The following is a 13929-nucleotide window of genomic DNA, read 5'->3' on the forward strand; positions in this document are numbered from 1 at the left end:
ATAGGAAGGGGTAGTTGGGGTTTTCAAAAATGTGAATTGAAATGGAGTATGCGAGAAGTCACTCAACGATACACTGCAATTTCCCGCTCAAATAATTAGGGTTGCACTTTCCGCAGAAAATTGGGGGCAAACTGTTAGGCCCAAAATCTGGATATGGGCTGACTTGGGGCAGCAGGCCTGGGAGCGTTACGGGATGCAGGTTATCAGGGAGTCAGGGTGCCAGTGTCAGCAAGCAGCGTAGGATATGGGCTTTGGTCCATGCGGGAGAAGCTTGTGGGAGTCCAACATCTTGCGAGATCCGAAGAAGGAAAGTCCTACCCAATGTCAAATTAGGGATAACTTGGAGGGAAAGCAAGAAACCCTAGCCTAACAAGCTCCCCTATATAAAGAGCCTCAATGCAAAGAAGAAAGATCATCAGAAAATACAAGAACTACACCCTAGCATTCATAGCAAGTATACGAACTGTATTTCCTCTCGAATTATAGTGAAAATATTGGTGGGATTCCGTCTCCCCCTGCGGTTGTTTCCCACATCGAGTTTTCCGCGTCACCAAAATTGCTTGGGTTCTTCGTTTAAGTCGTTCATACAGGATAACATACAATAATCATTCAAATCGTAACATAGACCTAACGCTAAGACCGCTTTAACCCTAAATTGGTAGAAATTTACCAAAACACTCCCTGCCCGTTTCAATATCAATCATACAACCACCCTAACCCCTTTATTCTTCCCCGAGATGACTTTGTGACGGGGATTCTCTAAGACATACATTTGCGTCAATATGAAGCCGCCGTGGATAGCTACTATGCTCTTTACCCTCAATTCCACGATATGGTTCAACAAGGGAAGGTTAGTGAAGAGGGAATGCTTCCCTCTTGGGCTCAATTGGACATTCTCTTCCCGAACTCGACGAAGGCAAATGAAGGGGCAAATGGGCATGAAGGAGAAGGGAGTGATAAATCTTGGGGTGGAGATACGGTGGAGCTCAATAGCGAGGGAGATGAGTTCATGGACTTTAACGCAAGTGATGCATCCAAAGAAGTTTGGGATAGTGACCTAGAGGGGGATGATGGCGATCTCTAGAAGATCTCTTCATAGCTAGATGGAGCGGGCATGAGGCACCCATCAAAAGCTTAAGTGAAGTTTCTTTATCCCCTCTCTTTATTTTCAATTTTCATGAAAAGATTTTGATGTTTTAATAACTTGTACCATATTTGTTTTCTTCTTGAGAGTCCTAGCAACATGGAGGACTAACACCTTAGCCTCATCAAGGTGTTCATTTTTATTGTTCTTATTTGTAAAATCCAAAATGACAATTTTTAATTTGTAGTCTCATGCATTGCATTCCATGTGCATGAACTACCCCAATTTCTTGACATTAGAAATAGTGTCTATATTGGTTTGGGAAGTCCATGCATATGCATCGGGAGCTAATCTAAATTATGCTCTCCGCCATAACAAAAAAACATGCATCATGCAGTGTAGCTTAGTATAGTTTGCATTTAGTATAGAAATCATGCATCATCTTTGCATAATTTCCTATCGTATTGGCCATTGAGGACAATGCCCATACTAGTGTGGGGATGGGAAATTCTAACTTGACTTTTATTCAAAAAACCCAAAAAAATTCAAAAATTTCGAAAATTTCAAAAAAAAAAATGAAAAATTGAAAAACCAGAAACAAGTTCATTTCCTTTTGTAGTGTAGTCTTGTATATATTGTGTTTATTCATCCTTGTTCACATTGATTGACTACGCCACATCCGAGACATGAGGATATTGAAGACCGCATGGTATGATCTTTCCAATCTCCTTTTTCCTCTTTATGTTAATGACTATGTGGCTTTATTTTGATTGATGTGGTATAACAATGTGAATCTAGGACTTGCATTTAGTTTATATGGCATACTAGTTGGTAGAAGAATATGCATTAGGATGTATATATGTTAGTTGCATCATGGCATGTAGTTTGCATGGTTAGAAATTTTTTGTGAAACCGTCTATTTGGGAAGCTTGACAAGTGTACATAGGCCCTAGTAGATACTTTTTCTTTTTAAGATTTTACTTGTTAGAATATTCGTAAAACACCCTAAGATGTGTCATCTTAGTATCCTTTGACCCATGGTTTAAGGCCTAGTCAAGAGTACCTTGTGGTGTGATAACTCCTTGGCTACCGTTTATTCCAAGGTGACCCTTAAAACCAGGGGCGAAGCCACCTAGTAGCAAGGGGTGGCGGTCGCTACCCCAAACTTTAAAAAATTGATTTAGAAGACGGATTTTTGCTACCCCAAATATTGCTGAATAGCTGATAAGACTAAATGTTATCTCATTAAGTGTACAATAGACATTGTGGTTCAATGGTAAAGGCTTTGATTTCCAACCTAGCACCCTAGGTTCGAATCCCACTACTTGCAAAATTCTTTTTTAATTTTTTTTTGCTACCCCGGAAATTAAATCATGGCTTCGCCCCTGCTTAAAACCATGCAACCATCATTCATCCATGTTCTACCATACATTTTGTCATCAAAAAGGGAATGGGCACAAAATTGTTCAAATTTGAGTTCAAGAAAAAAAAAAGAAATGAAAGGTCAAAAAGTTTGCAAAATTGCATCAAAAGAAAAGAGGAGTAACAAAAATAGACTCCTAAAGCTTCAAAAATAAGCACCCACCCTACATATGGGGTGACTTTGAAAATGTTCAAAAGAAATGCAAAAAGTTGAAAATTGTCAAGTATTGAAATGCCAAACATCAAAAGAAATGGCAAATGAAAGTGTTCTCAAGTGTTATATGCCACAAGAAATTGGGGGGAAAAACAACAAAAAGCAAACTCCCAAATGAAACTCAAATACTATTGATCCCTTTATCCATCATATCTATTTTTGTGCATGGTAGAGAGGGGACGCCCATCTTCTTGTCTAGGCAAGAAGGGGAATTCTGCGATCCTCCAGTGTTTCTAACACCATAGGGAGTCTACTCTTGACAAAAGCATTTAACGATTGAGGACAAAGGTACCCTAACTTGACACAACTTGGAGGTGATTTATTGGTATCCTTCTAGGCTTAATAGTTTGAAGAAATGATATCTATAAAGGAGTGTGTACCCTTGAATTGCTTCCCCTTTAGATAATTTCCGTCACTTAGATGAGGAAAGTGGCTATTCTTTTTGTAGATGCATCCATTACTTGATTTTATGTGCTTTAATGCTTGGATGTGTCGCCATTTTGGCAAGACCCACCTTGCCTTGCAAGAAGGCATCCTACCTCATGGTTGTCTTGTTGTGAGTTGAAGGGGCGGAGTGAGACCCGCTAATTGTCTCATATCAGCTATGCTATTAGGTTAGTTTAAATAACGGTCCTAGTTTTTGTCACCTCTTTACTCGGGACGAGCAAAGGTTCGGTTTGGGGATATTTGATGTGACCATTATTTGAGCATATTTTGTCCTCGAATTAGCCTTGTTCCCATGCTTTTTAGTACATATTTGGGTTATTTATTGTCTTTAGTCCTTTGTTTTGCATATTCTTTGAGGTTTTGTTCCCTTGGTAGGAAAGGAGTGCAAACCTTGCATTTTCATGGCAAAATGGAGCTAAATTGATTAAATTCAATGACCAAACATCAAAGAGAAGTCAAGACTAGAAGGCCTTTGTACATATTGTAGTAGATGGGCAATGATGAGAAAAGATCTTTGCATCTCCGACAATATCCCCGAGGATTGTTGGAAGAAGGAGGAAGAAAAGAAGAAAAGAAGGAAGCTGACCCATAATCCGAGCGGCTTGACCCTCGGGGCACTCGTCGAACACGGCCAGAATCCGAGCGTCCGGCCAAGGAATCCGCTCGTCCAGCAGCTAGACAATCCGCTCGTCCTGACACCTTGGACGCTCGGATTGTGTTACAGCCACTTTCGTTTTCTTCTTGCTCTATGAAGGATGCGCATATTTCGGAAAGACCGGCAAAAAGGAGGCCCGCATATTTTCTGAGAGGAGCGATTCCTCAAGGACTTAATCGTCATTTAAGCCCTTAGTAAACCCTAATTTGTGTATCTAATCCCCACTATAAATACCCCATTAGTCTAATTAGATCAACACAATCTTCTTATCAATCTTTAGAGTAGTTTATATCATTCTAATTTCTCTTTAATCTTGTAATCAACTTTTAATCAAGTCTTAATACAAATCTCATTTCCTTAATTTCTCTTTTGTTCATCTTTCATTTTGGGTAATTGAAGATTATTTGGGTTATTATTGGGAGATTGACAACCTTTCAATTATTCATCAAGTACTTCTATTATTCTTTACTTTATTATTGGAATCATTAGTAGGTATAATTCTCTTAATCCCTTTTTAATTATTGTTAATCATCTTCATTTGTTCATCATGTTTTGCTTTGTTAGTATGATTGACAACCTTGCTAGCATGTTTACCATGATAATGAGTGAGTAGTTTCCTTAACTAGGGTTAATGGGGAATTAGGGGAAATCAACATGGGGGATGATTCATGCTTAATTTAATATGTTTTCATAATTTATTTGCTTGCTTGTTGTGATCTCAACTTATGCACATGTTATGTTTGATGAAATGCTAAGCCTATGAATCCTTGCATTTACAACCATCACTTATCTTTTCAATGAGACTTGTAAGATATAAACCAAGTCGAGTCTCATTAGACCATGCATATAGTTGAGTAGGGAGGATTAAGTCGACTTGTAGGTGTTGTACAATCTAATCGATTCGGCTCCGGGACCCAAACCTTTCTAGGATTGTAAGATATAAACCAACTCGATCCATCACAACAATAATTGCTTGCTTATAATTTGAGAATATGTTTGTATGATCAATTCCCATGAATCCCCTATGAACCCATGACACCCTAGTGCCTTTTATCAATTGTTTACATCTCCTTTTAGTCATCTTGCTTGTTTACTTTTATTGCTATTTAGTTTAGTGATCTTCTACTTCAAACCCCAAATTGTGACACCCCTAGACACCGCTACTTGCAATCGAAAATCTCACTTCAATACCTGTCCCGTGGGATCCGACCTTTACTTACCTCTTTAATAATAGTAGAGTTGTTTGTGGAGATATAAATATTGTTTTGGTCTAGGTGCTCCTAACGACAAGTAACCGAAATTAAACTCCAAGTGGGCTCGACCAGTAGTGACAATGGGACGGAGTTTAATTGTATGGCCGGGTATTTTTTTCTCCCAAGGTATTAAATTTGAAACCTCTTGTGTCGGCACGCCCCAACAAAATGGATGTGTTGAACGCAAGCACATGCATATTCTGAATTTGGCACGCGCTCTCCGTTTCCAAGAGAACTTGCCTCAAACTTTTTGGGGCGAATGTATACTTTCGGCCGCCTATTTAATTAATCATACACACTCTCCATTACTTGACAATAAAACTCCTTATGAATATTTGTTAGGAACCCCTCTAGCCTACACCAATTTGAAGGTATTCATGCCTATGTTTCGCTCATAACCAAAACACGAAAGGTGATAAATTTGAGAAACGAGGTCGTAAGTGTGTCTTTGTTGGGTATCCTAACAATAAAAAGGGTTGGAAGGTTTTTGATCTTGAGACGGAATATTATTTCGTTTCCCATGATGTTATTTTTCACGAAGATAATTTCCCATTTAAAGAACACTCCATCCCGAGTGCACCACCTGAGGAACCGACATTTGATGACCTGTTTTCTGGCGAAACCGACATTGAGCAGCCCGTTTCCTCACGCACCACAAACACCCCAAAACCGAATCCGGGTCCAACTACCACCGTGAACCCCCAAGACCCACCTGACACTTCAAACAATGAAAATCAAACTGAAGGGGAGCACATGACACGGTCTCTGCGGGTGAAGAATTAGGTCGTGGACGTCGTGTTAAAATTCCAAATTCTCATTTGCGTGGGTATGTCCTTGAAACTGCACAAAGTCCATCCCCGTCAGCAAGCGAACCAAGCTCACCAACGTCATCCTCAGGTACGCCTTACACTCTCACTAATTACATTAATTGCAACTCTTTCTCGGAAAAACACCGCATTTTCCTTGCAGCTATCACGGCTGGTCGAGAGCCACCAACTTTTAAAGAGGCTATTCGAGACAAAGGATGGTGCGAGGCTATGAAATCCGAAATTGAAGCTTTGGAGCGAAACGAAACATGGGAACTTACCACTTTGCCACCCAATAAAAAGGCACTTGGCTGTGATGGATTTATAAAATCAAATACCAGTCCAATGGCGAGATTGAACGACTAAGGGCTCGACTTGTCGTTTTCGGGAATCATCAAGTGGAAGGTTTGGATTATGGTGAAACCTTTGCTCCTGTTGTTAAAATGGTTACGGTCCGGACTTTTCTAGCTGTTGCAGCTGTCAAAAATTGGGAACTTCGCCAAATGGACGTACACAATGCATTCTTACACGGTGACCTGGATGAGGAAGTTTACATGAAGATTCCTCCGGGTTTCGGCTGTGGAAAAGAAGGGCAGGTATGTCGTCTTAAAAAATCTCGATGGCTTCAAACAGTCCTATTCGGACTATTCTTTGTTCACTTACTCCCAAGGATAGGTACGGCTACACATATTTATTTACGTTGACGACCTTGTCATTGCTGGTAACGATTCTTCCGCTTTTGCTCAATTCAAGTTGTATTTGGAGAATTGCTTCCATATGAAGGATCTCGGTTCTGTTAAATATTTCCTTGGACTTGAAATCGCACGCAGTGTGATACGTGCATTTTATATAGTCTTTTTAAGTCTCTTTATGCACGTATTTCTATGCTATCCTCGTAGTTTTATGCTACGAAATGCCCCAAATATTCTACTTTGGTTTGTTTTGCTTTATTTACAGGAATGGACCCGGAAGTGGTAGAATAAAGCCTTTTATCGTTCACTTTGCTTGCATTTAGAGGATGATTGGATTTGGAGTGGAGATACCGCTGTTATGGGATACGTGAAGTCATTTAGGAAGCTAAATCACCAAGTCAAAGCTGAAACTAACGACATAGTAAGCTGGCTGAGTCAAAGTTACTCGATCGAAAGCTTTATTAGTCGATCAAGCACTTTTGGAGGATGAGAAGACTCGATCGAGTACTTTATGTGTTCGATGAGATGTGCTTTTTAATGGTTCCTCGATCGAGTGGTTTATTTACTCGATCGACTGGTTTTTGTTTGATTCTGTTCGATCGAGCAGTTTCAAATGGTTCGATCGAGTAGTTATCTAATGGGCTCGGATTTTTTCAGTTTTATTTCGTTTTTAGGTCAAATATTTGTCTTCCCTATAAATAGGAAAGACGACAGAGGACTTTACAGGCCTTTACATTACAACAAACGTTACTTTTCTCCCTTTCTGAATAGAACATTGTTTTTTTCTCTATTATCCGGATCTTATTCTGTAACTTTTTCTTTCCCGTACTCTCTTTATTTAATGCTTATTATTCTTCTATCCCTTGTTCTTGCTCTTTTCTTATTTATGTCTAGCTAAATATCCTGCTAGGGTTTAGGGGAGTCAATGAATTGTTGTTAATTGCTAATTAGGTTACGGATCTTTTGCTGTCGTTATGTCTGTGTTGTTAATCACTGCTATTAACTGTGATCAGCTATTTGAATCGATGCATTTAGCCTATTTAACCTTGGTAAGCCTTGACCTAGACCGGAAGGTTGGAAGGGGTGAGACCCGCAGTGAACAATAAAATGCTTTAGTGAGGGCGGAAGCTAAGCTAATAATATTTTAGGGCGAATTGAGACCGGAAGGAGATATTCGTTGCCCCTTAGACTGACGCGTGCGACCGATCTGCGACCTTAGCTGTGATTAATCGATATTCATTGATGAACCGACAATCCTAATTTTCTTTCTCTCTTATTAATTCCTCTTAATCTTCTCTCTTGCCTTAATCTCCTTTAGTTTAGTTTATACAACTCAAACCCCCAAATGTGACCTTAGACAGACCGAGTTGACAAGTAGATAGTGACCGCCTCCATGTGGAGATCGATCCTACTTACCGCTGACTTCTGTTAGTAGTAATAGGTATTTGTTTTTGGTACTGAAACGACGGTATCACAGTGTCGAAGGAATTTATGTCAATCAAAGGAAATATGTCCTTGATATAATATCTGAGGTCGGACTTTTGGGCTGCAAACCCGCGGCAACACCAATCGAACAGCACCATGCTCTAGGTGACGCTACCGGGCCTTTTCTCCAAGATGTTGAGTCCTATAGGCGTCTAGATGGGCGTCTTGTCTACCTCTCTGTTACACGTCCCGATGTGACCTACGCCGTCCATATACTATCTCGTTTTCTTCATCAACCTCGACAAGAGCACAAGAATGCTGCCTTAAGGGTTGTTCGCTACCTTAAAGGCAGCCCGTAACAAGGCATTCTATTGCGAGCCGATAGTGATATCTCTCTTTCTAGTTGGTGCGATTCCGATTGGGGGGGTGCCCTTCCACTCGCAGGTCTATCACGGGTTAGCTAATTTTTCTGGGCGAATCTCCTGTATCGTGGAAAACAAAACAACAAACCATAGTCTCGCTTTCGTCTGCCGAAGCAGAATATCGCTCTATGGCCAACACCCTATGCGAATTAAAATGGTTAAAGGGTCTTTTGCTCGATTTGGGTGTATCTTTACCACTCCATATAAAGATGTTCAGTGATAGCAAGTCCGCTATTGACCTGCTCATAAACTTGTGTTTCACGAGTCACTTTGTTCGCGATGCTATTCTCGATGGATTGATTACCGCATCTCATGTCTCGACAACGGCTCAATTGGCCGATATCTTCACCAAAGCCTTGGGGGCCTCACATTTTCAGTCTCTTCTTCGCAAGTTGGACATTCTTGATCTCCATGCTTCAGCTTGAGGGGAGTATTAGGAATATCGTATATTATTCGAGATATACGATATTCCGTCGGTTGTTATTCTATGTGATATTTTCCCGATTGCATTCACACAATGTATTGTAACTATATAAATTGATATTCACAAATCAATGAAATCATCCTTTTCCTTTCTATTCTCTTAACAATATATCCTTCGAAAGAATATTTTCAGGGTGGCTATCCCTCCGTGGCCGCTTAATAGCTAGTTAGTTTTGGGGTTCACCCCTCATATGTACGTACCAAAAAAATGCTCTGATAATCAATGTCAACCAAGTAAGATGGTAGAATTTGTAAGGGGGATAAAATGAGTTAAGGGTAAGACTGAGAACCTTAATTCTCAATTACTCCCTCTGTCCTGGTCATTGTTTACCTTTTTCATTTGTTGCTGTTTCAGTTAATTGTTTACCTTTCTATTTTGGGAATACTTTTGATGAATAATTTGATAATCCACATCCAATCTGGTCCATTTGTCATCAAATAATTGATCCTCCTCTCTTTCCTTCATATTTGTGGGAAAACAAAAGGTAAACACACGACCGGGACGAAGGGAATATTTTTCAGTTAAGAACTTAACTATTAAATTTTACAATTAAGGTCTTGAAGCGCAAATCCGCATTTGACAATAATATTTTGACGTTATACGGATTTCCATATATACAAATACGATTTTACAATTGGGTTTGGGTTTGTGTTTGGGTCGAAGTCCGGTCCGGGGCAGGCAAAATCAAAACGGGGAAAGTAGCAAATTGCACCCAAACGTTTTTGGGTAGGTGTAATTTGCCCCCAAACGTTTTCATATGATTGATGAACAATTTGATCATCTACACCCAACTTGGTACACTTGTCATCAAAGAATTGGTCATCTTCTCTTTCCTTAATATTTATGGTAAAACCAAAGGTAAACAAATGACTGGGACGGAGAGAATATTTTCAGTTAAGGGCTTAACTATTAAGGCGCTTTTTAGCCCGACTTTTAGAAGTGTTTTTCCACTGAATAAGAACAAGTTAGGTCAAACAATCAATTTTGAAAAAGTTAAAACGACTTCTTTTAATCCCAAAAGTCAATTTTGAGAGCCAGAAGTAGTGGTGCTTCTACCTTTTACTTTTATTTTAAATATCTTTAATGCACAAATGACAAATTGTATGTTGTAAACATGTCGAAATAAAATAAAATTAATACTTATTAATCCATATTTTTTTCATTCTCCACAAATCGAGACACATCTTGATATACTTTTCAACAAAAAAATTCATTTTTCATCAGATTATGTAAAAAGTTTTGTTGAGAATTTGTTTTTTTTTTTTTTTTTTTTTATGGTAAAATGTTAGACCAAACACCAACATTTTTATCAAGAGTAACTTATTAAAACATTCATTTCTAAAAGTATAAACATTTTTTCTAAAGCGAGGTCAAACATGTCCTATATTTTAGGTTATTCTACGTAGTAACCCTATATTTTTAAAAATTCTAACTGATAATCCTTTGCCCTGAACTGATCCGTGACCCTTAACTTTTATCCGTTAAAATCCTCCGTTAGTTTGCATGTTTATTGGATTTGTGCTTGTTTTTTGGACTTCAAATGCTTAAATGGCCAAGTAATATCTCGTATATACGATGTAATTTTAGAAAAAATTTAGAAACATTTTACGATGTAATTTTAGAAAAATTATACCAGATCCTGGTTCGGATCCGGGTCAGACAAAATCAAAACCGTGTGTCCCTCCAATTCTTGTACAACAAACAGACCGAATCCCCTCAATTCCTCCAAAAAAACCGAGTACATGAACAATTGAGCATCCCCTTCTAATTTTCTCAGTTCCACCGCACTAATCGTCTTTCTATCAAGGTAATATTTCGTATTGGTCCTTTTCTTTTTTATTTTCGTTGCTTAATTTTCAATTAAAGTTGATCTTGCTTTCTATAATTGTAAATATTTATTTCAATGTTCGAATCAAAGTTGGAGTGATATGGATTTGACCCGTCTTTAAGTTTAAGACGGATATTCCCCTTCTTAAATTAGAATTTGTGTTATTTTCAATGGTAGCCTGTTAATTAATTAGTGGTCGATTTTTTTACAAGAATTAGCAGTTGATGGTTGTTCTCCTATGAAGTTAAGTTGTTAAAGCTCTAATTTCAATGGGTTTTTAAGCTTTTGTTTAACACAAATTCTCATGTGACGGAATAGTGCCGTCACAAATGAGAATTTGTGTTTAAACAGATTGTCTTGCTTGTGACGGTGAAGAAATTTTGTATAATTGATAGTTTTTCAGTTTGAGCATTGTTGCATTTGACAATAATATTGTGATTTTTTACCGCTTTGAGCTGATGGAATTCACTTCCTGTCATTTTTGGCTTACGATACAGAGATTCAGGAACCGATTCTGGTCCCATAACTGAGCACCCAATCTATCGGGTCTGTGGACTATTCAGTCATCAGTCGTCAGTGTATTAATTTAGGAAGATCGCCTTACTATGGTGGTTAGAACGAACAAAAGACATTTGTGTTCATCGGTTAGGGTTAACCAAATAGCGCATTCCCCTCCTAGATTTTGGGGGAGTCTCGTGTTTCTTGGATCCATTAGCATCCGCTGGTCTAGTGTTGGATATCATTTTATATGCTCGTGCTGCTTGGTCTTGTGGTATCTTCACTCACCCTCTGAAATTAATCCGTTGTAATGACTGAATTAATATGCTTTGATTTTTGTTGTGAATGGGGTTGTGGACCTCTAGACTAGAGATTTCCTGCTTTGCTTTGGCGAGTAGTGAGTGAGAACTATAGGGTAAGGATAGTAAGAGATACGGAGTAGTATAGAGCTCAAATAGAAAGTTGTAGTTATAAGATTGTATAGAGAGATCGGATAGAAGATTGTACTCTAATCATGCTGCAGCCATGGCAGGCGCACAGCTCAAAAGGTGGAAGAAACCAGTTTCATAACTTGGGAACCAATTATGCCCTCATCAGTCATCACTCATCACTTAAGTAGTCTAGGAAAGTAGGAAGTTCACCTTATCAAACTGAGGTGGTTGGAGTGAGCAGAGGACATTCGTATGTCAGATGAACCAGTAGCGAGTCGAATATATCTCACTCACACAAACCTTGTATTTGAGAGTTTACAAGTGAGCCTAGCACATTAGTCTTGTAATTATACAAGAAAGTAGAAACATATAAGGATTTGGGTTACTTTGTACTTCTAGCAGTATCGATAGTGAAATAAAGCGTTGAGAATGATGAAATTGAGGTGGTCTGGTTTTGCAGTGAATGGGTTTGTGGACGCTTCTAGAAGGGTTCCTGCTGTTGGCTAATGCATTGGCGATACTGAACGAGGACCGGTTTCTTGCTCCCAAGGGATTAAGTTTTACCGAGGCCTCTGCCGGCAGACGACAGTCACTTAAGCAGCAGCTTGTAGGCCTTATTTATGCGGCACAATATATGAGGATACCTTTGATTATGTTGAACATCATCACCATTGTTGTTAAGCTCGTCTCTGGATGATACCTATGGAGCCATTCATATTGTTCGAACGGGTTTTTTATGCCTATTGCCCTATTGGCCATGTTTGTAGCTGAATTTGTTTTTTGCTGATAAATGGATCTGATCTTATTTGAAAAAAAAAAGAATGTAAACAACTATCTCAATTCAGCAAAGAGTATAAGTTTATTGAGAAATGGCAGGGACACTGATTTCTAACACAGGTTCATCCCTTTAATTCTTCTATAACTTTGACCAGACGAGGAGTTGAGATAGAATTTCCGTACACATAACAAATAATGAATCGAGTCAGATTGGTTTTACCACATCTTATTTCTAAAACGCAAAGCGATTTTGTGCCGAGTAGATGAATCACTTATAACATTGTTATATTTCAAGAATTGATTCATACTATTAGCAGAAAGGTAGAACCGGTTATATGGCTTTCAAATAGATTTAGAAAAAGGCATCGGATCGTCTCAAATGGGGTTTTATACGAGACACCTTATCTGATATTAGTTTCCTTATTCTTCTCAAATAGTGGACAAACCTCTTTGACAAACCTCCTATTGTTGAACAAAAGTTTATAGGTTTATGGATGATAAGGGTTACAATTTTGTATATAGGTTTGTGTTTTTGGTAGCGAGTGATAGTGGCCCCATGTAGATACTTTGATGAGGTTTGTCTATATTTAAGAGATTTGTCTATTGTTGTATTGAGGTTTGTTGTTAGAGAGGTTTGTGTGTTGAGTGATGTGGCATTAGACAAACCTCATTTGGGGTTTGTCTATTGCTAATGCCCTTATTGATACCATTGTGGAGTGCATCACTGTGATGTTATCAATAAACATAAACGAACTATCTAAGGCTACAAGTTCGGTCGAATTAAAGCATTTTTAGATCAGCAATATAACATGCAGTCGCTATGATAGTTCGTTCTACCAACTATTATAAGCATTTCTTAGTCTTCATTCAGTTGACAATAATCCTAATTTGCTACACTAATCAATTAACCCTAACCGATAATTAATCAATCATATTGAAAAAAAATAATTAAGCGATAATTGAGGTAGTAATTGAATGAATTATTAACCCCTCATCAATATTCATGGCTCCCCTCTCAACTAGGGATGGCAATGGGTAGGATCTGGATAGGATCCTATAAGATCCAGATCCGATCCATATTTACAGGATCTGAAATTCCCATATCCATATCCGGATCCGCAGGATCTGGATTGGATCATGATATATCCATATCCTTTTGATAATAAAAGAAAAGTCCCTCTTAAAATATGAAAATATTATTTTTTGTATTTTACTACGACGTAACATAAAAATAAAGTCTTATGAAATTACAATAACACTAAAAAAGTATCTTTTTTTAACCAAAAAATGTTAATCAGAAAAAATCATCATTTGATTTATGAAAAAAATTAAAAGAACAAAGCATATAATTTTACTATTTGTTTAGCTGAACTTATTTTTTAAGAAAATGAAATAAAAATGGATCTAAGGGTAGGATCTGGATCTCGACCATACGATCCATATCCATATCCTTATCCACTGAATCTTAAATATTGCGATCCATATCCGCTC

At 38.3% G+C, this 13929-nt stretch overlaps 1 protein-coding gene across 1 annotated transcript; it reads left to right on the plus strand.

The window, feature by feature from the left end:
- Positions 1 to 10608: 10608 nt before the first annotated feature.
- Positions 10609 to 12575, plus strand: LOC141606187 (uncharacterized). Its single transcript, XM_074425221.1, has 2 exons — positions 10609 to 10711; positions 12122 to 12575. Exon 2 carries the CDS (start codon positions 12125 to 12127, stop codon positions 12356 to 12358), a length of 234 nt encoding a protein of 77 aa, XP_074281322.1. The 5' UTR covers positions 10609 to 10711; positions 12122 to 12124; the 3' UTR covers positions 12359 to 12575.
- Positions 12576 to 13929: the final 1354 nt, after the last annotated feature.

Source organism: Silene latifolia, chromosome 10, assembly GCF_048544455.1.
Source record: "Silene latifolia isolate original U9 population chromosome 10, ASM4854445v1, whole genome shotgun sequence".
Classification (NCBI taxonomy): Eukaryota; Viridiplantae; Streptophyta; class Magnoliopsida; order Caryophyllales; family Caryophyllaceae; genus Silene; species Silene latifolia.

What these genes read in the sequence shown, in the direction of transcription:
- LOC141606187 (XM_074425221.1), top strand. Translation starts at nt 12,125, where the DNA reads ATGGGTTTGTGGACGCTTCTAGAAGGGTTCCTGCTGTTGGCTAATGCA.